The sequence below is a fragment of the Ptychodera flava genome, assembly GCF_041260155.1.
Source record: "Ptychodera flava strain L36383 chromosome 23 unlocalized genomic scaffold, AS_Pfla_20210202 Scaffold_23__1_contigs__length_28996876_pilon, whole genome shotgun sequence".
Lineage (NCBI taxonomy): Eukaryota > Metazoa > Hemichordata > Enteropneusta > Ptychoderidae > Ptychodera > Ptychodera flava.
The window spans coordinates 6,580,627-6,606,785 of NW_027248277.1; the positions used below are offsets into that span (position 1 = coordinate 6,580,627).

The window sequence follows — 26,159 nt, forward strand, 5'->3', positions numbered from 1 at the left end:
AACTTCTTGAAGTATGTGTGCAGCAAAAGTTAATTCCATTGCGGTCGTCACTTGCGTCATGCCAAGCTTCAGAATGGCGCGTCTATGTCAGGAAATAGTCGCAAACAGAGCCAAAAGTTGCATATGCTAAAAGGGACCTGATCAATGGATGTTTCTCAGGACAGATAAGCAATTTATTACAGACACAGATAATCGACAACATGGCAAAACTTTATTTGATGTACAATCTTTATTATTACAATGAAGATGAAAAGTCAATTAAAAAACTAGTATCCTGTATTTATTCATTTATTCATTTATTTATTAATCAATTTATTTACTACAGTAAATTTAATTGTTTATTTATTTTTAACTTTATTTCTAAAATACCGAGCTGACAAGTTGGTGTAATCTTAAAACACAAGTACTAAAGGAAAAGTTGTTTTGAAATTTTTCCAATTAATATATTTCAACCTTTTAACTGACGACCAAGAAAGTAAAGAATCTAGACGCCCTACAGAATCTCGGAAAGAGCAAAGACTGCGTGATGCGTACAGCCCTCAGTAGCAATGCAGCATAGGATGAACTTGTCCAAGTTGTAAATACGTTTGGGACAAAGTCAAGGAATATATAGCTTCAATGTAATTAGTGACTTTGGCAGTCTTTTATGAGTGGAAACTGACTTGTTTGTCTCTGATCAGTTGAATTATGCTTGTCTGTATCGCAATCTTTTCTCGGAGACTTTCGAATGATATATTCCCATAGTGTATGGGGTCAACGGAAGGGGAACCCCAAAAGCAGGCTTGGTAACCAAGTCTTACCCTTGTCGAGCGCACAGCGTAGCAAGAAGTAGAAATTTGGCAGGCAACCGACCAGAAGAGGACACTTTTTACGACATAAATCATACCTGAAATGGGTTTAATCAAGGTTAAAATATGTTTCAGAAAAACAAAGAACAAAGAATTTTCTACAATTCCTGCTAGCCTGTTTTGATAATGAATTCACCCGTTGTGCATGTTTAATTCTAAATGAAAGAGTTTTTGGCAGTGATAATGATTTGGGATCATTGAATTTGTGCAATTGTCAGTCAACGATCACGACTTATGCACAAAATAAGAACAGTTGATATGACTGGTACAAGTGTACTGTCTGATAATTTCACATGATGAAAATCACGGTCATCATTGCGAAATTGATCTGCATGATATATGAGTACGGGTCGAGTTTGAGGAATAAAATCGTATTATCGTTGCCTTCCAGCGAATAGATTCATCAGACTTGATATATAATGTACCCAAGGGAACAGCAATTACTGTGTTGGTAGTATGTATACATGTTTATCAACGCAATCTTGGTAGCATTTATATTATGAGTATCAACGCAATCTGTGCGTGGTTTATGAAGGAAAATGTGTGGTTTTCTCACAATAATGAGAAATTATCTGTATTATAATAACCAACAAAAATAATTTAAGAAATTCAAATTGTTTTAATATGTTTATAATATTTAAATGCTGATATACAGCTGTCATATTCAAATTATCCAAATAAGCCCATAAACAATTTAATGGCAAAGTATACTTTCTAAACTGCCTTTAGCAAAATCTTAGCAAATACAAGTTCAAATCGAATGTTGAGTTTTCATGAAAAAGGGTATACAGCTGACCGCCACTTTGAAACTATGCAAAATATACCTTGTAAAATACTTAGTTCGTGCCACTAGACACACAGCTCTCGACTTGAAACTCAAAAAGTTAATATCAGACACGTTACTGTTTTATGTTGGAGTCTTTTGCGTACTTTCTGCTTCATCTTCATCTGCGAAACACTTCATGTCAGGATCTACAAATGATGAAGAACAAGACAGTGGCGTTGAGATGCTTACCGTGACTGAGCATGCGCACAACAATGAAGTAAAGCAGAGACAATATTGAAGCACTTATCAGAATAAAATTTATGCGAGTACATTTCTAGATAAAATCGTTATTATCTTAGATTATTATCCTAAAGAGCAAACTGAGAATAAAAAGTCAGTAAGTCATCATGCTAGGCTTAGAATGGAAAATGCAAAATTGCAAAGATATATGAGTTAGTCCAAATTTCCCGACAATTAAAATCAACCAAATGTCTCCTAGCCATGATGTGTCAGGAACATTATTTAGTTTCAAGGTCACAGAAAAATGACTGTAAAATTTAATTGACTAGAAAAAGTCCCAAATAATCTAATAGTCGCAATGATTCAGAGGACTCAACAGTTATTCAAATAAGTGTGTGCGACATTATTACCAAGCCTAAGAAAGCCGGCTGAAGGCAGTGATATTGATAAGGAGTTAATGCTGGTTGGTGAATTCTCCTGATTATTTAAAGCACCAGCAGCTGTCACTTTTCGAAGTGCCTTTCAAACTTATTAATTTTTGATGTTAATCATAATATATTGTTCTATTCCAAAAAGCATGTTGACATACACAATTGTCGCCACGTTGGCAAGCTAAACAGGGAGAGTTTTCGCATGAATTGTCGTATCAAACAAAAAAGTAACAGCTACCGATTGTTCGATTTAAGTATTATTTACCAGTATTTTTCATCAGGTTAGGAATGAAGTTATTCCAGAAGGCACACTCTTTGGCTTTCAATGCTCGTTTGTTTGACATCGTCAGTGCAATTTCTTTGTATTCTAATCCGGGTACTTTGAACAGCGGCCAATCATGTCGTGCCTCTTCTTCAGAAAACGTTGCATCGTCTCTTGGAAGGTTTGGATTTCTGAAAATGTACAACGAGATATCTGCATTATAAAACTTTTTGAGTGAAGTAATTCTAATTTCATGATGTTTAAGCAACCTGAGAACTCCTCTCATAAGATGGATTTAAGTTTTTCCTACAATTAGCGAGATAACTTATTTTAAAAGTTAAATTTAATTAAGATATTTAAAATTTATTGTGCAATATTTCCTGAGCATTGTCGTGTTGGTGTCATAAAGGCCGCGTCAACAGACAAAAATGAATGTCTCACTTATCACCGTAAATTACACGAAAAATGGAACTGGCGATATATTGGCGTATGACTAAATTCTGTACCAATGCCAAAAACACTACAAATGGTGTTGAATCAATTAATCTCTACTTTATACCACAAATCGGCATCCTCGGCGTAAGGGTGCATGAGGGTGCAAGTTTAGAGTGTACACCGTCACTTTAACCTGAACATGTTACTTAAGTCACTGATATCATAATTTTCTATATATGAAAGGTAATGGTACAACAAGTCTTATTACGTGCCTCTAGTGCATTGATACGAAAAGGAACATCCGGGGAGTTGGCGGGCTGCGTGAGCGATGTACGGACGGTTTCCATAGTTACCCGGTCCAGTTAAGCCCGTCGACGTCAAGGACGACGTTTAACGCGATGTAAAATCCACGAGCGCTCTGCTATTCAAACTTTTGTTAAATCCTTCCCTGTGCTTTCCGATAATCGTAAAAATCTTTGAGAATGTCCTGCATGTAAATTAATGTCTCGCATGGTGACACAATTACCCCTCCTCGTGGCGGCCAAATAGTTACCTGCTCTCGGGCACATCAACCCATTTATTCAACCCATTTGGGCAAATGGTAAGCTTATGTAATTACATGTTGCATTTACTAGCCGAACCCTGAATTTCAAAACTAATTTTGTCTGCTTTGTAAATCCTAAGAGTTAATTTATCACCGTGTAATCTATTATAATTATAAACTCTAAACTCCATTCCATTTGACCATGAGGATGACAAGTGGGTCAACATTTATTTCTTTTGAATTTGGTTAGAGTCAGCCCCTTCGCATAAATTGGGATGTTCCTAGTAAGGGTACTTTTGAGAATATTGCGCAACATTTTACAAATTTTCACGAATTTGTCGTAATTATTTTGATAATTTTGGACCAGATGGACATTAAATATCATTCACTGCAATGTTTATCAAAATTTTGGCCAAAATGTGACTAAAATATTACTTGATTATATTTTTGAAAGACAATAAAAATGACTTTAGCTCTCAAAGGGCTTTAACGTACATGTATTGCATACATATATTGCATAACTGGCATACAGTTCTATGAAATGAAATACTTAATTTTTTAATTTGCGTTTGAACAAAAGAAGAAATCAATGTTGTTGTCATGGTCTTAAAAAGTCTTGAAAAGTCTGAATTTTATCAGCATAGTATGCTAGCAGTGCCTATGCGTATGTACTAACGTCTGCATTTGTCTGCAGGAGCCTTGTAAGTGTAACTCTGTATCCTATTTGTCAGTCAATATATCTCAAGATCAGACAGCAATAAAAATACAGGGAGAATACAAATTTTAACTAAGGGAATGCAATTATTGAAGTGTACGTAAAGATTGTGTTACGTGCAGAGAAAACGAACAAAAGGGTGAACTCAGCAGTTAACGTTTAAACAAAATTTATTACGAAAATAAAACTAATTGCTAAGTCAGGGATAGAGTACAAGCTTTAAAAGTGTACAGACTACTTATCTCAGCTGGGACGGCAAAGCTCCAGTCTCAGAGTTGTAACAGTCAGTCGGATGAATGAACAGTCCTTTGGCTTGCAGGCTTGAAGCTGCACAAAGTCCACAGTATAAATCCAGCGTTGACAGTGAAGGTCTTGAAAAGTCTTGAGAATGACTACTGCTGGAGTTTAGTAACACACAAGAGACACGATCCCAAAAGTCTGACTGGAAGCAGTGCACGTCCCTTTTATAAAGGCATATAAGAACAATCTAGAACTTTTATTGACATGATAATTACTGTTCTAAAATTATCTCTCTTACACAACTAATCAACTTTCCAGAACATTCCAAACATGACTAATTGAATTCAAGGTTGTGAGGTCATTAAGGGCAGTGACCTTGAGAATGTTCTAGACTAATTGAACTCAGGTCATGATGAGTGTGGGGTAAATGACCTACATAACACACCCCTCTTCAAAAAAGAAAATTTTTCAAAGAAAAATCTTTCTTTTACAAATGTAATCTTGAAAAGGATTTAAGTACTCAAATTTTTTTTTTTTTTTTTTTTTTTTTTTTTACTCTAAAGTAAAATTTCTTGAAAGTGAACAACAATAAACTCTAAATACGAGAGAGACAGTCTGCAATTAAATTGTCTCTGCCTTTGATATGTCTAATATCAAGATTAAACTCCTGTAACATTAAACTCCATCTTAGCAATCTCTGATTTTTGCCTTTAAATTTCTGCAGAAAAACAAGAGGGTTGTGATCAATATAAACCACTATTGGCTGATTTGAAGAAGTAACATAAACTTCAAAATGCTGTAAAGCTAATATCAAAGATAAACACTCTTTTTCAATTGTAGAGTAGTTTCTCTGGGATTTGTTAAATTTGCGTGAAAAATAGCAAACAGGATGATCTATACCATGACTATCCTCTTGCAATAAAACAGCACCAGCAGCCGTATCACTAGCATCTACAGCTAATTTGAATGGCAAAGTGAAATCTGGTGCAGACAACACTGGGGCACTTTGCAGTATGGCTTTAAGTGTATCAAATGCCTGTTGGCATTGCTCTGACCAGACAAACTTTACTTTCTTTTTAAGTAAGTTAGTCAAAGGCTCAGTAATTGTGGAGAAATTTGGACAGAATTTTCTGTAGTAACCAGCCATACCGAGAAAGCGCATCAGTTGTCGTTTGCAGTTTGGTATGGGAAAACTTGAAATGGCACTGATTTTGGCATCAACAGGTTTTACCTCACCCTGTCCTACAGTATGTCCGAGGTAAGTTACCCTCGCCCAACCAAACTCAGATTTGGCAAGGTTGACAGTCAACATTGCTTTACTCAGTCTCTCAAAGAACTTCCGCATGAGCTTGATGTGTTCCTCCCAGGTGTCACTATACAGGACGACGTCGTCAACGTAGGCTGCACACCCGTCTAGCCCGGATATGACGTCGTTGATCATCCGTTGGAACGTTGCCGGAGAGTTCTTCATTCCGAATGGCATCACCTTGTACTGGAACAATCCGTCTGGTGTAACAAAGGCGGATATTTCACGAGCACGATCCGTCAGAGGGACTTGCCAAAATCCCTTCAGTAGGTCAAATTTCGTCACGTACTTGGCTTTTCCCACTCGGTCGACGCAGTCATCAATCCTCGGGATTGGGAAAGTGTCTGTCTTTGTTAAAGTGTTGACCTTCCTAAAGTCCGTGCACATACGATAACTGTGATCTGATTTGGGAACAAGTATGCACGGCGAACTCCAGTTACTTTTACTGGGTTCAATAAAGTCATTGTCCAGCAGGTATTTGACTTCTTCCTGGAGATATTTCGCTTTTGTTGGATTCAGTCTGTATGGATGTTGTTTTACAGGCTTACTGTCCCCAACATCAACGTCGTGATAGATGACGTTTGTCCTCGTTGGAACATCTTGAAACAGGTGTTTATATTCATGGAGCAGTTCTTTCACCTGTTGTTGTTGTTCTGGCTGGAGGTGTGCCAACTTTGTAGACTCCAGCTTCTCCAGGATTTCTGAGTTCTGAAGCTTGACCGAGCCCAGCTTTGAGTTTAGAGTATTTTCACTCAAGTCAGTTTCAGTATCACTATCTTCATAATGGCCAGAACTGACTGTACTGACAGGCTTTGTTTTAGTAGGATTATCCCTATCCAAATATGGCTTAAGCATATTTATGTGACATAGCTGTTTTTGTTTTCGCCTGTCAGGTGTTATTATGATGTAATTTAAATCACTCAATTCTTATCAATTAGGTATGGCCCAAAGTAACGAGCATGGAGTGGTTTGCCAGGAATTGGAAGTAGAACAAGAACTTTTTGACCTGGTTCAAACTTCCGTTTTGAGGTGCTTTTATCATATTTGATTTTCATTGACTGCTGAGATGACTCAAGATTTTCTCTGGCTAATTCACATGCTTTAGAGAGTTTCGTACGAAAATCTGACACATATTGCAAAATATTCAGACAATCATCATCGTCTGATAGGAATTGCTCTTAACAAGCTTAAGTGGGCCACGGACTGTGTGTCCAAATACAAGCTCAAATGGGCTAAAACCAAGAGACTCTTGAATGACTCTCTAACAGCAAAGAGCAGAAAATGAATTCCTTCATCCCACTGCTTCTCTGTGTCAAAACAGTAGGTCCTAACCATGTTTTTCAAAGTTTGATGAAATCGCTCAAGAGCACCCTGACTTTCTGGATGATAGGCGGATGACCTGTACTGTTTAATGCCTAGCTGATCCATTACTTGTTGAAAAATACCAGACATAAAGTTGGAGCCTTGATCGGACTGGACACATTTAGGGAGGCCAAATAAAGTGAAAAATTTGACTAAAAATCTCACTATAGTCTTTGTCTTTATGTTTCTCAATGGATGGCTTCCGGGAACCAAGTTGACGTTCACAATATTGTCAACACGTGCTTATTTCCTGATCTTGTTGGTAGGGGCCAAACACAGTCTATTAGTATCCTACTAAATGGTTCTTGAAATGCAGGAATTGGCAGTAAACGGGCCTTTGGCATGATCTGACATGGCTTCCTACCATTTGACATGTGTGACAAATTTTACAGAAATGTGCTACATCCTGCTTAAGATTAGGCCAATAAAAGTGACTGAGAATTTTATGATAAGTTTTCCTGACTCCTAAGTGACCAGCCCAGGGCGTTTCATGGGCCAGGCGCAATATTTCAGCACGGTAGGGCTTTGGAACCACAATTTGATGTTTTATAGCCCAATCGTCATCAACCAAAACATCTGGAGGTCTCCATTTACGCATTAGAATACCAGACTTTGTATAATAGGAAACAGAGCTATCTGAAGTTTTACCTTCATCATCTACCCTGTCAAACAAAGACAAAATATCTGGGTCTTTGTGTTGTTCTGCAATGAGATTTGATCTAGAAAATGTCTGACTTTGGTCAGCAGAAGTTTTACTGGAAGTTTCAAATCCACGAGGGATAACGGAATGATCCGTGTCAAACACCTGACTGAGAAAGGTGTCATTTAAGTCAACATCTGTGACATTATTTTTGAGAGTATTTGATTCTCGGAAGTTTTCTTTGACATGGCTCGAGTAATGGCACATGAAGGAAATAAATCGGGTATCTCTTGTTCAATTGGCTCTGGATCCTGATCTAAACTAGGATTATCAGTCACAAGTGATTAGTAATGACCTTGTCCCCAGCAAGGTCGTTTCCAAGAAGAAGGTGAATCCCTTCAAAAGGCAAAAAAGGCCTAATACCTAAAGCCACAGGTCCAGAAACAAAGTCCGAAGACAAATAGACATTATGGAGAGGAACAGGAATGTAGTCATTACAATCTACCCCCTTAATAAGAACTTTAGAACCTGAAAATGACTTTTCAGAAAACGGCAGGGTATCTGCCAACAAAAGAGACTGGGAAGCCCCGGTATCTCTTAAAATTTTGACAGGGGTAGCGGAAGAGAAATCACTAGAAAGTGATATAAAACCATTATGAATAAATGGTTCGAAAATACCCATAATGCTATCTTGAGAAGAATTGACCTTGACCTCATTAATTGGGGATAAGAGGGATTTAACCTCAGAAAATGTGTGCACACATTATTAGGCTCTAATTGAGTTGATGAAGAAATAAAGCCGGTGGGCTTAGATCCACTTTGACCACTTTGACCTTCACGTTTTCTTTTCAATTTGAAACAATCTGACATTAAATGGCCGTCTTTCTTACAATAATTACAAGAAAGTGTACCGAACTGTTTGTCAGAAGGAGATTGAGACTTGGGATCTGATGATGTGGGAGTGTTACTTGAATTTTGTGAACTGTTGTCATTTGATTTTCTACTGTCCTTTGAGAAATTCTTGGATGAAAAGGAGGAGTTAAATTTACCTGCATTGTTTCTGTATGAAAAGGACTGGGATGGTTTGCTGAGAAAGGAAGATTTGTGGGTCAATGAATAATCATCGGCCAAACGTGCAGCAACCTCCAATGTATCTGCCTTTTGTTCATTGATAAATGTCTTGATGTCACTCCGGATGCACCTTTTAAATTCCTCAATCAAAACAAGTTGTCGTAATTTGTCATAATTCTGACTGACCTTTTCAGAAGAACACCAGCGATCAAACAGTTGTTCTTTTGTTCGAGCAAATTCAACATAAGTTTGGTCTTTCGCCTTCTCACAATCCCTAAATTTCTGACGGTACGCTTCAGGCACCAACTCATAACCCTTGAGAATTAATTCCTTCACAGAATCATAATTGAAGCCTGCTCTACTGACAACTGAATGTAAATTTCTCTGGCTTTACCCACCAAAGCACTCTGCAAAAGCATAGACCAGGACTCCTTAGGCCAATTCAGACTCTGAGCAATTTTCTCAAAATGAAGGAAATATTTATCAACATCCTTTCTTGGAAAGGGGGGACTAACCTGAAATGCTTAGTGATGTCAAAACCGTGTGAAGGAAGGATTTTCCTGACTGTCCAAGCTCTAAACGTTTCATTTCTAATCTTTCCTGCCTATCTTTCTCTCTCTGTCTTTCTTCCATTTCTAACTGCATTTGTATTTTTTCTTTTTCTATTTGTAATTCTAGTTTCTTGATCTCCAAATTCGTCTGCATTTCTAATTCTAATTTTCTGAGTTCAGAGGTAGACTCGGGCTCATAATCTTTCAGGGTGGATTCCTCAAATTGGCCTAAATCAACTAGATGTTTGGCAATACGGTACTGTATTCCCTCTTGCGCATAGATCTTTTGACTTCTACTTTAAGGAAATTGGCCAGTGTTATGAGGTCGTCTTTTCTGAGGAATCAAATGTGTCCTGATCAAGGTCATCCATTTCCTCTGGTTTAAATTCCGCCATGATTAAATTTCGCTGAGTTCACAGTATACAGTAGTTTTAAAAAGGCAGACAAAATGTTGTCAACGGCTCAAAATATTCGTATCCCGGACAAGCCCCAATTGTTACGTGCAGAGAAAACGAACAAAAGGGTGAACTCAGCAGTTAACGTTTAAACAAAATTTATTACGAAAATAAAACTAATGGCTAAGTCAGGGATAGAGTACAAGCTTTAAAAGTGTACAGACTACTTATCTCAGCTGGGACGGCAAAGCTCCAGTCTCAGAGTTGTAACAGTCAGTCGGATGAATGAACAGTCCTTTGGCTTGCAGGCTTGAAGCTGCACAAAGTCCACAGTATAAATCCAGCGTTGACAGTGAAGGTCTTGAAAAGTCTTGAGAATGACTACTGCTGGAGTTTAGTAACACACAAGAGACACGATCCCAAAAGTCTGACTGGAAGCAGTGCACGTCCCTTTTATAAAGGCATATAAGAACAATCTAGAACTTTTATTGACATGCTAATTACTGTTCTAAAATTATCTCTCTTACACAACTAATCAACTTTCCAGAACATTCCAAACATGACTAATTGAATTCAAGGTTGTGAGGTCATTAAGGGCAGTGACCTTGAGAATGTTCTAGACTAATTGAACTCAGGTCATGATGAGTGTGGGGTAAATGACCTACATAACAATTGCCCTCGAAAAAGATTTAAATAATGAGTTGCCATTTCACTAAGAAAACGACAACCAAACGACATTGTCAGAACATTATATGAGCGCGCTTAAAGCGATGACGTATCCATTCACGTTCCGCTTACGTATACAGTTTTACGCTCTATAATATGGTCTTTCATGTACTACGTAAATATACTGTACGTACATACATAAAACATTACCCCAGTGTCCTAACAAAATATCGATTAACTCACACCTACCCAGTTTTGGCAAAGTTAGTCCAATATTTCAACACCTTCAGTGTCATATCAACCTCTTCTTTGGGTAGAGTCCAGTTCATCCCATCCACGAAATGCCAACCGAAAACGAATGGTAAGTCCTCTTCGTGCGTAGCTTTCATCCACTTAACAGGCCAGAATGACTTGCTTGGCACATGCGTCATGTGGTACTTGTAGACGTTGAAACCGGCCTTGGCGTATGCGCGAGCAGACGCGTCTGCTGGGCAAATGAAGTAGTCATCACCGACCTGTTGGCTGAGGGCGTCAACGTAGTCAAGGTCTGCCACATCGGCATCATCCCAGTTGATGTACATTAGTTTGATTGCTTCCTTCACAGCCTGGTTGGTTTGCATTCGAACATCGGCCAGGAGAATACTCATCAATGACTCATACACGGCTTTGTTCATTGTTAACTCGGGCTCGTTCCACATGTCAGGCATTCCATGTGCGATGAAAAGCATCCCTTCGTCAGCCAAGGTGCCTAACATAAGGTCTAAACCCGATTTTGTGAAAGCCATCTTTTCAACAACACTCGATGGATTCTCAGTCAAGAAATAGCCATCAGCCACTGGAGGAAATGGAATATTAGGAAGTGTTTGACCGATTATGTTCTCAAGTTTATCCTGTAAAGAGTAAAATTAATTAATATCCCCGACATTACTTGCAGTGCTTGACAAAAATTTATTCGAATGTTTGTTCGTTCCAATAACAGGAAGGTGAACAGATGAAATGAGAAGTTTGACGATGAAGGAATGGATAAGTACTGATTGATGGAAGGATGGATTGGCGGACGTTCGGAGTGAAGAACAGACATAGACACACAGACATTCAGAACTGCAGCGTCACAGAGTTATGCGGATAGATAGATAGATAGATAGATAGATAGATAGATAGATAGATAGATAGATAGATAGATAGATAGATAGATAGATAGATAGATAGATAGATAGATAGATAGATAGATAAATAGATAGATAGACATAGATAGATAGATAGATAGATAGATAGATAGATAGATAGATAGATAGATAGATAGATAGATAGATAGATAGATAGATAGATAGATAGATAGATAGATAGATAGATAGATAGATTTAAGTCAATGTTCATTCCAATATTGAAATAAGGTTGAATGAGCACAGATACTCAAATATATTCTCACCTTTGTTTTGATGTCCGATAAATCTTTAAAATTCTCAGTTGGCAGAGTACGGAGACATTGAATCAACTCTTCGGTTGTTTCTCGCTTACAACCTACCAGTTTACCAAGTCCATGAGCCGTTTTCCTTTGCATACTTGTATCTGTACTGAAAAACCCCTTGATAAACACATTTGCACTCTAATTTTGGATGAGAAACAAAATAGAACAAAAAAAATATTCTAGTTGAAATGAGATACTTATGAATCAATAAAAATTGAGAACCATGGCGATGAACGGCAGCAATATTCTTCCACTATACAGTAGTTTCACCGGAATCATTGTAGATGAACTCAAACGAGTTCGCAGTCGGACCAAGTGAATGCACACCCGCTTCATTGTGCTTTAATATTTTTCAAAATGTACAATACTATTTTCTGTGGGTCCACTGTTCTTAAGGCTTGCTTTACGAGAGATGTTGCAATTTTAGATTTCAAATATTGGTAAATATCAGGTAATTTGCTTCTCTACTACAAAACTTTGCATACTAACCCTGCTTTTCATTCTTCATTTGATAAGAGGATTGGTGAAGGTTTCATTGAGGAAGTTCAAGGAATAGTTAAGGTTTTCACTTTCGAGGCGTACACTACGTTTAATTGATTATTTAACTTAACTGGACCTGTACCGTCGTATCTACTTGTCATACCTGCATTATAACCCTATGAAAAAGTCCCTGCATCAAGGGAGACAGCAACATGTATTCACAACTCAATGACCCAGCACTGTTACCGAACAGAGTAACCATGTCTTTATCTCCGCCAAAAGCTGTAAAAAGAATCAAATGGGAGCTTATGGGCACTATTTTACACTTAGTATAACCACAAACTGATAACGGCAAAGATATGTATACTTATTGAAAGGATTTAAAAGGTCATGCTCTTAAAGGGGCGATTAATTTTGACCGTAGGAGTTAGGAATGGGGCTTTGAAACTTACGGGGAGACAATTGAAAACAAGGGTCCCAAATTTTCACTATCTTCACTACACTCCCTCTTGCTGTAATTGCCTAACTCTGTACATGTCTACTCCATGCTGATACCTCTGTGGAAGTATCGGTTGATTAATAAGAGGATGATAAAGTTTTATGTATTATGTAGACAATTGTGTATAACAACACCGCTGCTGGGGCTCGAACCCGCCACCGCCAGCATGTGAATCATTGTCTATAACCTGTAGTCCACGAGAACAAGTTGCCAGATCTTTCCATAATGTTTAGGATAGTATTGCTATACAGGCACTGGTTGATTTATACCCTACATTTGTATCGACTTTACATTGATTTTAGTATTTTGGGTTCGTTTTTATTCAATTTTGGCCATGCATTTATTTCCTTTTTTGTTTTATTTTTGTTTTTCTTTTTTCACTGCCGTATTTGTTGTACAGGTTTATAATTGGTTCATTCATATCATGTGTCACATTTGCACAGTTACTCAAAAGTGTGGTTGTTGAGGATTTTATATATGTTGAATACATATCGTGTTTGATCTTTATTGTTGAATTTTGTCGTTTGCTACTGTTTTACAACTATACCAAAGTTATGTGTTTTGTCTGGACTGAAATAAAAACAGTGTGATTACATGCGATCAAAATGTAACTTTTTAACAATGTCAGCTAAGAGTCGTACAACTGAAGAGATTTTCTCAGCTGAGAATAATGAAAAACATATTTTCTTGATTTAGCTTTCAAATTTACGGTCGAAACAGCTACATTGCAGATAAATAGCAACCATGTGATCAGCTATAATGATAGACAGAACTTTCCCATGCTGGTTTACTGTAATTAATTAGGGATACCTGAACTAATCGTACATGTACAATGAGTTCGTCTTACATACCGAGTTGTGGTACCTAATTGAAACTCACTGAACTTCGGTTAGGGAAAGCGTGAACAAAGTTAATTCACTGTATTGGGGTTTTAGTACCTTCTATATTGTCATGTACCCATTGTACAGCTGCCATCTGGTCAAGCAGACCATAATTCCCTGGTGCGTGTTCATCGCCTGAAAGCAGGAAATAATTATAATAAATGTAAATACTGTCTACAGTAATCATGAAATTGTTCAACGGTGAAAACAATAAGTACGCAAGAGAACAAACATACAAAAAACAAATAAATAAGTAAATAAATAAATAAATAAATATATAAATAAATACAAAAAACAAATAAATAAGTAAATAAATAAATAAATAAATATATAAATAAAAAACATTTGCATTAAAACGTACATCCTTGACTGCTATTATTGCCATCTACAACAGCGATGCCAGATTTTGTGACCGCCCGCATGTCTAGATACTGTTGTTTTCTTTGCTCTCGAACACTATGATAATGATAAATCATATGAATAATTAGGTCAGTCACATATAATTCGGGAATAGAACCCCTACACATTATTCTGTAAGAACAAGTGCAACACGCGTTATCCTTGCCTCCACCCTACCTGTGGACAGGAAGCCTAGGGGACCAAGACGGTAATTGAAGGTTACAACGATGACGTCACCAATTGCAGCTAATGGTGTGCCATTGTAATAACAACTACCAGAGCCAAGAATGAATGTGCCGCCATGGATCCATACCATTACAGGTAGCTGGTCTGTCTGAAAATTTATAGAGCTAATGGTAATTCAGTATGAAGTGCCATCCAGACGAGCCATAGGGAAAGGGTGTTCATGACACTTTGCTCAAATTTCTGTAAATGTGGCATTAGGGGATGAGTGTGCTACGATATTTAGTAGCTTCTTTGGGCTTTAGCTTGTGAAATTCATAATGCTAAGTGCATTTGAACATATACAACATATACAACACACATATACAACACCATACAGCCTTGCACATTAAAAATAGTCATACAATCTACCGTACGAAAGTAAAAGGTTCCAGTTGTAATATCTTATTGAATGTAATTCATGTAAACAACAGTTGGTCCGTCTTTTGTCTATGGTGGCATGATCAAAGACTGTCGTTACATGTAAAACAGACATTCAGCAATGTACACTCTTACAAGATCCATGCAAGTTCATAAGTATGAGTATATGCTGAGGTTAACGTACGCTATTTAGGGTTTCTTTAAGGCTACTATTGTTTACAATATTGCCTCACCTATATGACAATGGTATTTGCAAAACTGCCAGCAAATTAACTTTGAAAAGATGTCAACATTTTGCCTATATTCCTGATATATGAACAGATTTTAACATGTTGCCATTAACTCGGAAACTCTACGGGGAAAAGTAAACGTTTTTGTTCTGTCTTCAAGTACATCTGGATCATCCATTTTGGAACAACTTGCAAAACTAATCACGCAAGACAAGAGTGATGAAATTGAGTCTTTTCGAAAATTGACCAAACTTGGCATCTTCGACTAACATAAATTGTTAATTGTGAACGAAGACATAAAGACTGAGATACAAAGTCAAGATGGGAGATTTCAACATGTAACCAAAAACTCACCTTCTATAAAATATGTAAAGTATCTACGACCTTGATACACTTCAACATTGATACAATTATTGAATATATTTGATTGGACACCCAACTGTTAAAATCACATTGTCAGAAATGTTTTTTAAAGATGTTTTCCTGCAGTTTGACAGCAAATACAGTTTATTACATGCCTCGTATATCGAACGTCGCGCGCTCCATAGGATTCAATGCTAACTCGTTGATGACGTCGCGGGCCGCATAGTCATCACTAGACTGAAAGTGAACCGGAACTATTTTCAACTTGACAACTTTTTTTATGTAAAATTGTCGAAATTTCATGTTGTGCACAGCAAATCCGGTTTTGGAAAAATTTCCATAAAAAAATTGATGAACCACATAAAAGTAGTTTAAATATATCATTGCGCCATTCGATGATGAAAATCGTTCCATTTTGTACGGATTTTCATCTAAGATGGAAATAAAGCATTGGATTATCATTTGCCAATAAATCTAAATATTTTGAGTGAAAACTGTGTAAGAGAGACATGTAATAAAAATATTATAGCCCAAACCTGGGACTATGTACCCTCGGGGCAGGAGAGCATTTGCCCTCCTTACGTCGGGCTAATGGTCACCTGCCCTCGGGCACATAGTCCCATGTTTGGGCTATAATATATCTTACCATATCAAATGCTTATTAAGTCACCATATTGTGTACTTTAATTTTTTGGGGTATAAGATATGACAATCCTATCATAATATTTAATAATTTTCTTCATTTTAACATAATCTAAATTTAGAGTTTTATGTTACTACCACTCAAAAAACGTCTATGCTAAATTTCAGATCGGAATGGGAACTGCTTCTGTAAATAGTTTTGTTAATCAAAAATAACAAAGAGAAAGGTAAAAAAATATCACACTTGCATCTCATTCTCAAATTTCAAAGCAATGCAAAAGTTTTCTGTTGACAATAGTTTTTGTCAAAATCGATAAAACAAAAACTTATCCAAAATTCAAGATTTTCCTACTAAAATTTATAAACCTGTCGTTTGAATTCTGCTCATTTGTATATTTTCGCAATGATAAATTCATTTGCACAAACTCCCAGCCAATGTTCAACATGCGTGTGCTGACTTCATACTATAGGTGATTCTCAAGTTTTGCTATAAGACTATTCTATACCAGCAATTAATGATAGTTCTAGGTATTTTCTGACCAAAAACAAAAGTTATTCACAAAAAATACAATACTGCATGTTCTGTTTGATTTAAACTAACACAAAGTAGATCCCACTAAGGACCGCAAATATAATTTTGAAGCAACTTTACAAGTAGGGTCAGACAATAGAAAAGGTCGATAAAATAACAGGAAAAATTGTCCAAAATACAAATACCAACTCTTCACCACGACCTTAACAAAATTTACCGAGGTTACCTCTTGGAACATGCGGTTTCTGAGCAATTTTAAAAGCGGTTTCAGAAAAGAAGAAATGTCAACAACAATTCGGAAGCTTACCCCCAAATTATAAATTTCATGGCAATTTGTACAATACTGACGGAGATCACCCTGAAGAACTTGAATGACGAGTTTCAAAACAACGGCGAAAAGTTTCAGAGGACAATAACTGTACGACGAAAACAAAATTAAACGAACTCAAAAAACATAGACATGCAAATTTCACTGGAATTCGATAACACCTTTAGATCACATAAAGAAACCTGTGTACCAATTTTTTCACCTAACATTTTAAACTACTGCTTGGAAGATTTTTCGTTTTAACCTCATTTGCATACATAGAAACTGACATAATAGTTTAAACAAATTCATATCTCAACCCCTGGGTTCACCAGTACATCAAATACCAAGATAATGTCATAGATGCTGTAGTTTTCAAGTTTAAGATGTGGACATAGATACATACATACATACATACATACATACATACATACATACATACATACATACATACATACATACATACATACATACATGCACATATGCAGGCATTCAGGTAGACAGACAGACAGACAGACCGGGAATAAGAACGGACAGGCAGAAAAACAGAAACAGACAGATGCTGCTGACTTACCATATAAGTTATCTTTGGTAAATAAACAAAAGTACCTATACAAACTGTGAGCTTAAACGCACTGATAAAAACAGGCTATTGCCTGTGGTCAAAGGTCATTTTATTCACAGCATTGTTCCGCCCAAGGTCTGCAGTGCCCAACAAAGAGTACAGACGTTTGACCTATTCATTGCAGTTAAAAAACAAGCATGAACTAGAAGGCATTGGTTCGCTCGTTGATCTCTGATTTTCATATTCATTTGGTAAGAGAATGGTTGAAATTTCATCGAGCAAAATTTGAACTAAAGTTTGAAGTTCTATCATCGCTCTACCTGTTTATTCATATAGTAGAGTGTGACAAAATGAAGACCTTAACCCATGTTTAACGGAACCATAACTGTACTTCGTCACTAAACCGCCAAAGTTGCATTCGTTCTAATTATGTAACGACTGCAATCTTTGTTGTTGGTCATCGTTTTTTCACAGTACATTCTCATTTTAAAATTTCGATTGTACTTCACATACTTTATTCACTGACAAACCCAGATCTGTCTCAAAAATTCGCATGTCATGACAAAACGCCGTCTTCATCGTACAGTCTTTCAATAATTTTTCAACATTATTTTTCGCACTCAGGCTTGTACAATCGACATGATACATTTTTCTTGAGTAAAACAAGACCGCTGTAGTGCATTTCTGGATGTATTTAGAAAAAAGACCCTATTAAAGTTGAAGAAATACTCACATTGTGTGTCACAGGTACGTAAACGTTCAGGAAGAGACAGTCCTCGCTCTGTGTCTCTAGATCTGGTATTACTTCAAGATGGTCGGGAGCTTGAATACAGACCGACCCAAACTTTGTTGCCCGATACACTCCATCCCAGCCCACTTTCGTCTGAGGTGGACGAAATCTCAGGTCACCGACTGGTGGTTCGGCGTAGGGTATCCCTTCATAGATTTGAATGGTGCGATTGATGTTTACATCCGGGTGCCAGAATATCTCAGACTTGCCGACGAGTTTTCCCGAAGCGATTTCAACCATTGGATCGTCAGCGAACACGAAACACAGGACAGCAAGGAAGACGGCAACACGACAGTGCGGCGCCCCGTCGGAAGCCATGTTTTGTCTCCGTCTTTTATACCGTGCATGTCTGCCCTTTGTCCCTTATATAAGGTCAGAAATGGGTCACGCATTCTCAGTGTTAGTGAATGCAAAGGCCGTCTACTCATACGTGATTCGTAAGTCATGTCTCTCTCGTGCAGTGCTATTCCGTTTACCCGGTCCGTTTATCATGCATGTGCGAAACTTGCATTCATTTATGAAACCATTCTTCGTTGTTGGGTATCAGCATGGTTTATAATATCCCTTGATGAAAAGTTATAAGAGAACGGTAAGAGTACAATAGGCATTTTAAACGTTTTCTTTTTTCGTTGAGCTCTGGCTCCTGGAACTGTCATATGAAGGATATACACATCATTACTACTGTAGTTTTTTGACCGCCCTCTTTCGTTCGCCTCATGTAGATGTTTGATCAGGCACATTTCGATAAAATATACACTAATGGCCCTTTTTGCCTTGCTGCACAACTTTGCTAATCACTTTGTAAAAAACACAGATATTTTTCACCAGTATTTTTTGCTAGTATGTAGACCTCTGCTCCCCTCCCCCGATTATTGGGGAAAAAAATTGCAGAGGTTGAGCGTCGTTGTTCGAACTCTTAGGTTTACACATTCGGGCTAATGTGCAGTGTCTCGGAAACTGTTATCCAATTGGTTGGCTGACTGAATTATACACTATAGACTCCCTGGGTAGCTGTGAATAGTGACAATCGACCAATCAGATATAACCTTCCTAGCCAGGTGCACGCATCAGCAGCCAAATTCAGGGGATTCGGGCACTCGCTCGTGTTCAGGGAACTACTCGACTCAGCGGGAAAAAAATCTTCGATCACATCTTGAAAGGGAGTATATTGCAGGCGGTAACAACCTGTTAACTTCTTGAAGTATGTGTGCACCAAAAATTAATTCCATTGCGGTCACAACGGGCGTTATGCCAAGCTTCAGAATGGCGCGTCCATGCCCGGAAATAATCGCAAACAGAGCCAATATTTGCAGACGCTGAAAGGAAGCTGATCAATGGATGCTTCTCAAGACAGATAGGCAATTTATTACAGATATGGAAATTGACAATATGGCAAAACTTTATTTGATGTACGACCTGGATTAGTACAAGGTCGATTATTAATCAAATTAAAAGTTATTATCATTTATGTATTTATTTATTCATTTATTTGTTCATCAATTCATTTACTAAAGTAAATTTAATTGCTCATTTATTTAAAGTTTATTGCTAAAATATCAAATTGAAAGGCATGCGCTCAATAAAACAACCAAAAGAAATATTTAGAATATATTGTTTTTTTGGTTTTTTTTTCACTTATCGACTTGTCGAGAAATGTCGATAAAATATATTGGTAAAAGTCGACAAAGAAACAAAAAATATAACAATCACAAAAAAAACCACGAAATCAGAATTTGAAAAGAATTCAGCAAATACATCGTTCAACAGAAGCTTCCGTTGGTAAGACATAAAAATTAAAGATCTAAGAACTATTCTTCAATCTGTGTTCCGCTTTGGTTTAAATGCTGATTCAAAACTTCTGTTGTTACGAGGGAAACAACTCAGAATGCGGTTTCCCGCTATCAATCGTACCGTTATTTCCTAGGGTTGCATCATTTGTCGACTTTCAGTAAATAAAATGTCGGTACGATACTGTGAAATTAAAATATAAAGAAATCAGCTGAATTCAAACGAGGAATGAGGCATGTCAACAACATGCAGTTTTAAGCCAAGTTCACGATAAGTTGGTGCGATCTTAAAACACAAGTAGTTAAGAAAAACTTGTCATTTAATGTTTAATATTATATAGGGCTCAGCCCTTGGTGTCGCGCCAGGGGTTAAGATTGGCAATGTTATTTGTATTGATTCATGATAAACTGTAATTGTTACTTCATAAACGTTTATATGACAACTATGCCCACTTTCCCTATGATGAAAGCAGTTCACGTACGTACACGACGTCAAACCCTGCAGCAGGGCAGGTATAGATTTTCTGTAGCGTGTAAAAATTTTGGCAAAATTGGCAATTTTTACAATGATAACAGCCTATTGCGTTAAACAAGGGACGTATTATGCAATCATTATCATTGCAATGGTAACCGCACTGCCCACCTTCCACTTGCAAGCTGAAAACTATAGCGTTCCGTCTAAAAACCGGCAATTTTTGAATCTAATTATTGACACAGGGGGCGCTCTTCTATAATTCAATCCCAGCATTCTTTGCGTATGCCCCCGTTCATATGCACGACAGTTTTCTCCCTTTATCTATATTAACGATATTCTGTATCAGCGACAAGGTGCATAATAACATTTACTGGCTTATAAAAGAGGTATATTTTATAAAAGGCATGTTATATAATAGTAATTTGTTTCGTATTTGTTTATTTACGAGTACTCAAAAAAAAAAACATGGCGGCGCCCATGAAAGAAGGGTACACTTCCGGTTACTCGCATAGTATATTATGAATAAGCGCATGCGTAGTCAGTAAGCCGCTGGCGCGACTAATATTATATAGGGCTCAGCCCTTGGTGTCGCGCCAGGGGTTATTAAAGATTGGCAATGTTATTTGTATTGATTCATGATAAACTGTAATTGTTACTTCATAAACGTTTATATGACAACTATGCCCAGTTTCCCTCTGATGAAAGCAGTTCACGTACGTACACGACGTCAAACCCTGCAGCAGGGCAGGTATAGATTTTCTGTAGCGTGTAAAAATTTTGGACAAAAATTGGCAATTTTTACAATGATAACAGCCTATTGCGATAAACAAGGGACGTATTATGCAATCATTATCATTGCAATGGTAACCGCACTGCCCACCTTCCACTTGCAAGCTGAAAACTATAGCGTTCCGTCTAAAAACTGGCAATTTTTGAATCTAATTATTGACACAGGGGGCGCTCTTCTATAATTCAATCCCAGCATTCTTTGCGTATGCCCCCGTTCATATGCACGACAGTTTTCTCCCTTTATCTATATTAACGATATTTTGTATCAGCGACAAGGTGCATAATAACATTTACTGGCTAATAAAGAGGTATATTTTATAAAAGGCATGTTATATAATAGTAATTTGTTTCGTTTTTGTTTATTTACGAGTACTCAAAAAAAAACAAACATGGCGGCGCCCATGAAAGAAGGGTACACTTCCGGTTACTCGCATAGTATATTATGATAAGCGCATGCGTAGTCAGTAAGCCGCTGGCGCGACTATTAATACCTTTCAACTGGCGACCAAGCAACTGAAGAATCTTGACGCCCTACACACTCTCGGAAAATTTTATTCTAGAATCTCCGAGCAAAGGCTGGGCGATGCGTACAACAGCAATGCAGCCTTGGATCAACTGATCCAAGTTGTAAATACGTTTTGAGACAAAGTCAAGGAATGTATAGCTTCAAGATAATTAGTGATTTCGCTTTATTTTCTTATAAATGCGTGGAAACTGTCTTTTATGTCTCTGACCAGTCGAACTGTGCTTGATTGTATTACCATCTTTACTCCGAGACTTTTGAATGATATATCAACATTGTGTATGGGGTCAATGGGAGGGGAACCCTAACTGCGGGTTCGGTCACAGGTTATCGTAACGTTGCTTGTATAGTCGTTCGAGGCGGGCGGCCGCGGGTCGCCGTTTAGACAACGCGGCGATCAGTACTTCGCAATCCTTGCAATGATGTAGCCAGCAAGTTCAAAACTAGTTACCGGAGCTATTCTCCAATACTAAAATCACCGGAGGAGTCTTCAACTTTACATTCAACATCGTGGCCACAGGGAACAACTCTGAACAGCGTCTTTCTTCGCCAGCTGTCCGTGCACCACCGTGTTTAACCATAGATCTGACAGCAGTACCGTCTAATTTCGTGCACAATTTTGAAGTTTCAGTCATTCGAATTTTTACTACAGTTGATTTTGTTACTCTAAATACCAATTTTGTTCACATGTATTAAAAATATTTAAGATTTCTGTCATGAAACGTCTTTGTTTGTGTCTGTTTTTGTTGTCTTAGTCAAGACGGAAATACAGTGCTGTGACTCGGTACACTGCATCAAATATTTGCATATGTATAGTAGAAAGTTTCCCTTAGCCAATCAGTGAGCTCATAGCTGATGAAAAGTTCAATGACAGCATATCAATGCACACTATATAGAATCTATATGCAATCAGGCCGTATCGCGATTACCTTTTTTTTGACTGCTCTCGATAAAATCGGGGAATATATAATAACAGAACCCATGGCCTTGGAGGGCGCTCTCTGGCGTTCCGAAGGTATTTCCATTGGGATATACCGTGCATTCTGCCAGTACTTTTCCTCGGTTCGCTCTGAAAAGTATTGGCGGCAGAATACACCGTATTCCTCGGGAAATACCTTCGGAACGCCACAGAGTGCCCTCCTAGGCCATGCGGTTCTGTCATATTATTCTACTTTGGCAACTAGACCTGTACCTGACGTGGATAAATTGGGCCTTTGTCTATTTTGCATCCTGTTTTACCTGTTCTTTTTCCAATATTTTCATGGTACCATGACAGCAATAAATAATAAATGTTACATAGGACAGATGTAAATAAATAAAAGTCTGTAACAATATTTACAAAATATATATCCGTAACTTTATTCCTTCTCTGATATAAATCATAAAACAAGCAGGGTTAAACTGACAAAATTGTGATTGAACAAATTACAACAACTCTTATTTGTTTAGGAACTAAACAAAAATAATTTTTCAAGAATTGGACGCAATATCGAAATAGAAAAAGTATGAAAACACTTAAAAGAAACTACCCAAGTCTTATTCGTGTTTTCAAACAAGCGATGTCATAAAAGTAAAGTAAAACTTACACGTATCTGGTTTACACGCTTGAAACTTAAAAAAACTGACGTTAAGAAAACTAAATCATAGCTTTACTCATGAACAACGATAGCACCAGGTATACACATCACCTGCCAGCTTTAACAAGTGTAACGCATATCTCAGTGTTGACAACATGATTGTGACATGTTCTGCATCACAATCAATGTTTCTACAAAGGGTAACTTTATCACAGTGATGTTTCAGGGACAATACAGTGTAAGTTTGAATTTTATTACACTGCATAAAAACCCTATAATACTTACTGTATTAACATGGATTATTGCCTGTATTTTAGCTGAAGAGTGCATATACAGATAAATACAGCCAAGAATTCATTTTTTGTATTCAGCAAGCCTGTATTCATGTGGATTCATGTGAATTCACGTGTATTATACTATAATACAGGCAACTCATTAATGTGAATTTATCTGAATTATTGGGTTTTCATGCAGTGTTATTTGCCTTCTCTTCATTCCAGTAAACATTTATATTACCTTTTACCTCTCCCTGAACATTGTTGAAATATAAAATAGTACCATTGCATACAATATGTAAAAAGTAAAATATGTAAAGTCATTGTTGACACATTTATTGAATCCAAACTTGACTGTGTTAAAAAAGGCTGTAAATCACAAAAAAACATGCAAATTCGATAAGTACTGATCTACGTGTTGCAGACAGAAAGTCTTGTTATCATTTTTGAGAGCTTACAACTATTTTCCGATATCAGCAGCACAAAAACTTACTTTGACTTATAGAACAAAATCTCATAAAGGTAAATATAAACATAACAGATCCCGAGTAAACTACTTCTTTGTACTTGATTTGTTCATTCAAAGAACAATTTCAATGAAATCGAGTAAAGGATATACTTAAACGGAAGTTCTGGAAAGCTGAATAGCTTAAAATGATCACTTAATATTCAAAATATTATTATGTATAAATAAATATGGTTGGCATATTAACTCTCCCCCTAAAGAATCACAAAACAAAAAACAGGCAAATATACACACATTTACAATGAGTCTACCTTAAGGCTATTTTAAGTAGTAAAACAATGTTCGTGGCGAATGCTAGCGTCAAAATATAGCTGTAATGATGATCAACATAACATTGTTTATTCTGGATGCTTATTTTATGATTCCTAAGGTTTAGTGGCTATACCTGTATGTATTAAGAACTGCAGCGTGTGGTATAGGAACATTTAGTACGTTTTCATTATAACAAATCACCTGTAAAGACTAGAATCCTACTGGAAAGTTTGACTCTTCACATGATATCTAATGATCCAATTAAACGATTGACTGTGTACCCCAACTTTCTGTTATGATAACCACAGCATGGCTAAGTTGTATTTAATGTGAGCAGTTAAATCCCTTCAAGTTCATATTGACTCATCATATAAGTAAATATAACGTAAGGGTTATATACCAGTGCTCATACTTGCTGACACTACAGTTTTTGGAAAGGTTGCTGCACCTCAGCTAGACATAGCTTGATGAAACTGTCCGAGAATTACTACCCCTCAATGAAAAGAAACTTTCACAAAATATTATCATGCAAAAAATCGGATTCACACAAATTTCAAAACGTAGCAGTTTCTGTGCGAGGACAATAAACATGTTCATGAAACTATGATAGCGTTACTGTGGCCGTTTACTGTGCGATACACCTTTCCCTACTTTAGCCTTGGATGCTGCATATATAATACAATCGTATCTCATGGCAATGAAAATAAAGAAGCAATGTTTGCTCAAATTTTCTTAAAGAAAACATTGATAATTTCTCTCCATAACAAATATTTAAATAAATGGTAGTAGTCCAGATGAGAAGCGTTCCAAATTAAAGTACAGAAATACATTAGCAAATTTACGATTTAACAAATGTAATTAATTAGTCAGTTAGAACATGTTCTTAGGTAATAAAAATACAGCAATTATACGGTGTCGCTCAAATTTGATCAGAATTGGTATATACCAGTATGGTTATCAAAGATCAACAATAAATATTGTTTCTATCTGTCCATCAGTGCTAGAAAATTCTAGGTTAATGTTATGACATTGATTTCTGCACAGTACAACCAGAAAAACAACAAGAAATATTTAAACCAGAAAAAAAAAGAATGACAAAAGTAAATAAGGTCTGAAACTTTCGGTACTGGATTTCAACTTTAGCAATATGCACAGCACTACAGCTAGCCCCTCTTAGTTTGAGCATAGACAGTCTTCCCCCCTCTACTGTCTATGGTTTGAGCAGGTCTGTTAATATGTAACAGTTCATAAACAATGACAGGAAATGACTCAAGCCTGTTTCAGTCACTGGCATGCCATCACTCCTGCACGTTTGCAGGATTTCCCTTTCTCTTACCTCATTAGCACATTTTTGACAACGACATGTTCATTTGAACAAATTCACATCTCAACCCCTGCATCTACCTGTACACCAAATACTGAGATTATAGCTTTGGCGGTATGGGAGCCTTTGTGTGTGACGGACATACATCCGCACATACATACCAACAAACATACATACATACAGACGCCACCGACTCATCATATAAGCCCCTTTTGGTATTTATATACAAAACCAAATATGAACTAAAATGGGTTTCACAACGAAAATGAGTCACTCTGAGAGTCTACAAAAATTGTCATCACAGAAATGCCTCAAACCACTAAATATTCTTTCCATGGAGGATACACACTTGCAATTTGGATGCAATATTTCAGTTTTTCATCTGAAAGGGGTAGTAGAA

The 26,159-nt window shown here is 37.1% G+C and overlaps 1 protein-coding gene across 1 annotated transcript; it reads right to left on the minus strand.

Annotated features, from left to right (window-relative positions):
* Positions 1 to 187: 187 nt before the first annotated feature.
* On the minus strand, positions 188 to 18,583 carry LOC139124107 (acetylcholinesterase-like). The gene is made up of 8 exons (XM_070690250.1): positions 18,175 to 18,583; positions 14,377 to 14,533; positions 13,858 to 13,935; positions 12,584 to 12,702; positions 11,902 to 12,078; positions 10,722 to 11,362; positions 2,551 to 2,738; positions 188 to 1,820 (listed from the first exon to the last, which is right to left on the minus strand). The coding sequence occupies exons 1-8, from the start codon at positions 18,547 to 18,549 to the stop codon at positions 1,756 to 1,758; spliced, it is 1,800 nt and encodes a 599-aa protein (XP_070546351.1). The 5' UTR covers positions 18,550 to 18,583; the 3' UTR covers positions 188 to 1,755.
* Between the last annotated feature and the right edge of the window lie 7,576 nt (positions 18,584 to 26,159).

What these genes read in the sequence shown, in the direction of transcription:
- LOC139124107 (XM_070690250.1), bottom strand. Translation starts at nt 18,549, where the DNA reads ATGGCTTCCGACGGGGCGCCGCACTGTCGTGTTGCCGTCTTCCTTGCT. An exon ending in GGTACATGACAATATAGAAG is followed by an intron (nt 12,703 to 13,857) that starts GTACTAAAACCC and finishes TTCTTTTTACAG; the next exon opens with CTTTTGGCGGAGATAAAGAC. An exon ending in TATCGGACATCAAAACAAAG is followed by an intron (nt 11,363 to 11,901) that starts GTGAGAATATAT and finishes TACTCTTTACAG; the next exon opens with GATAAACTTGAGAACATAAT.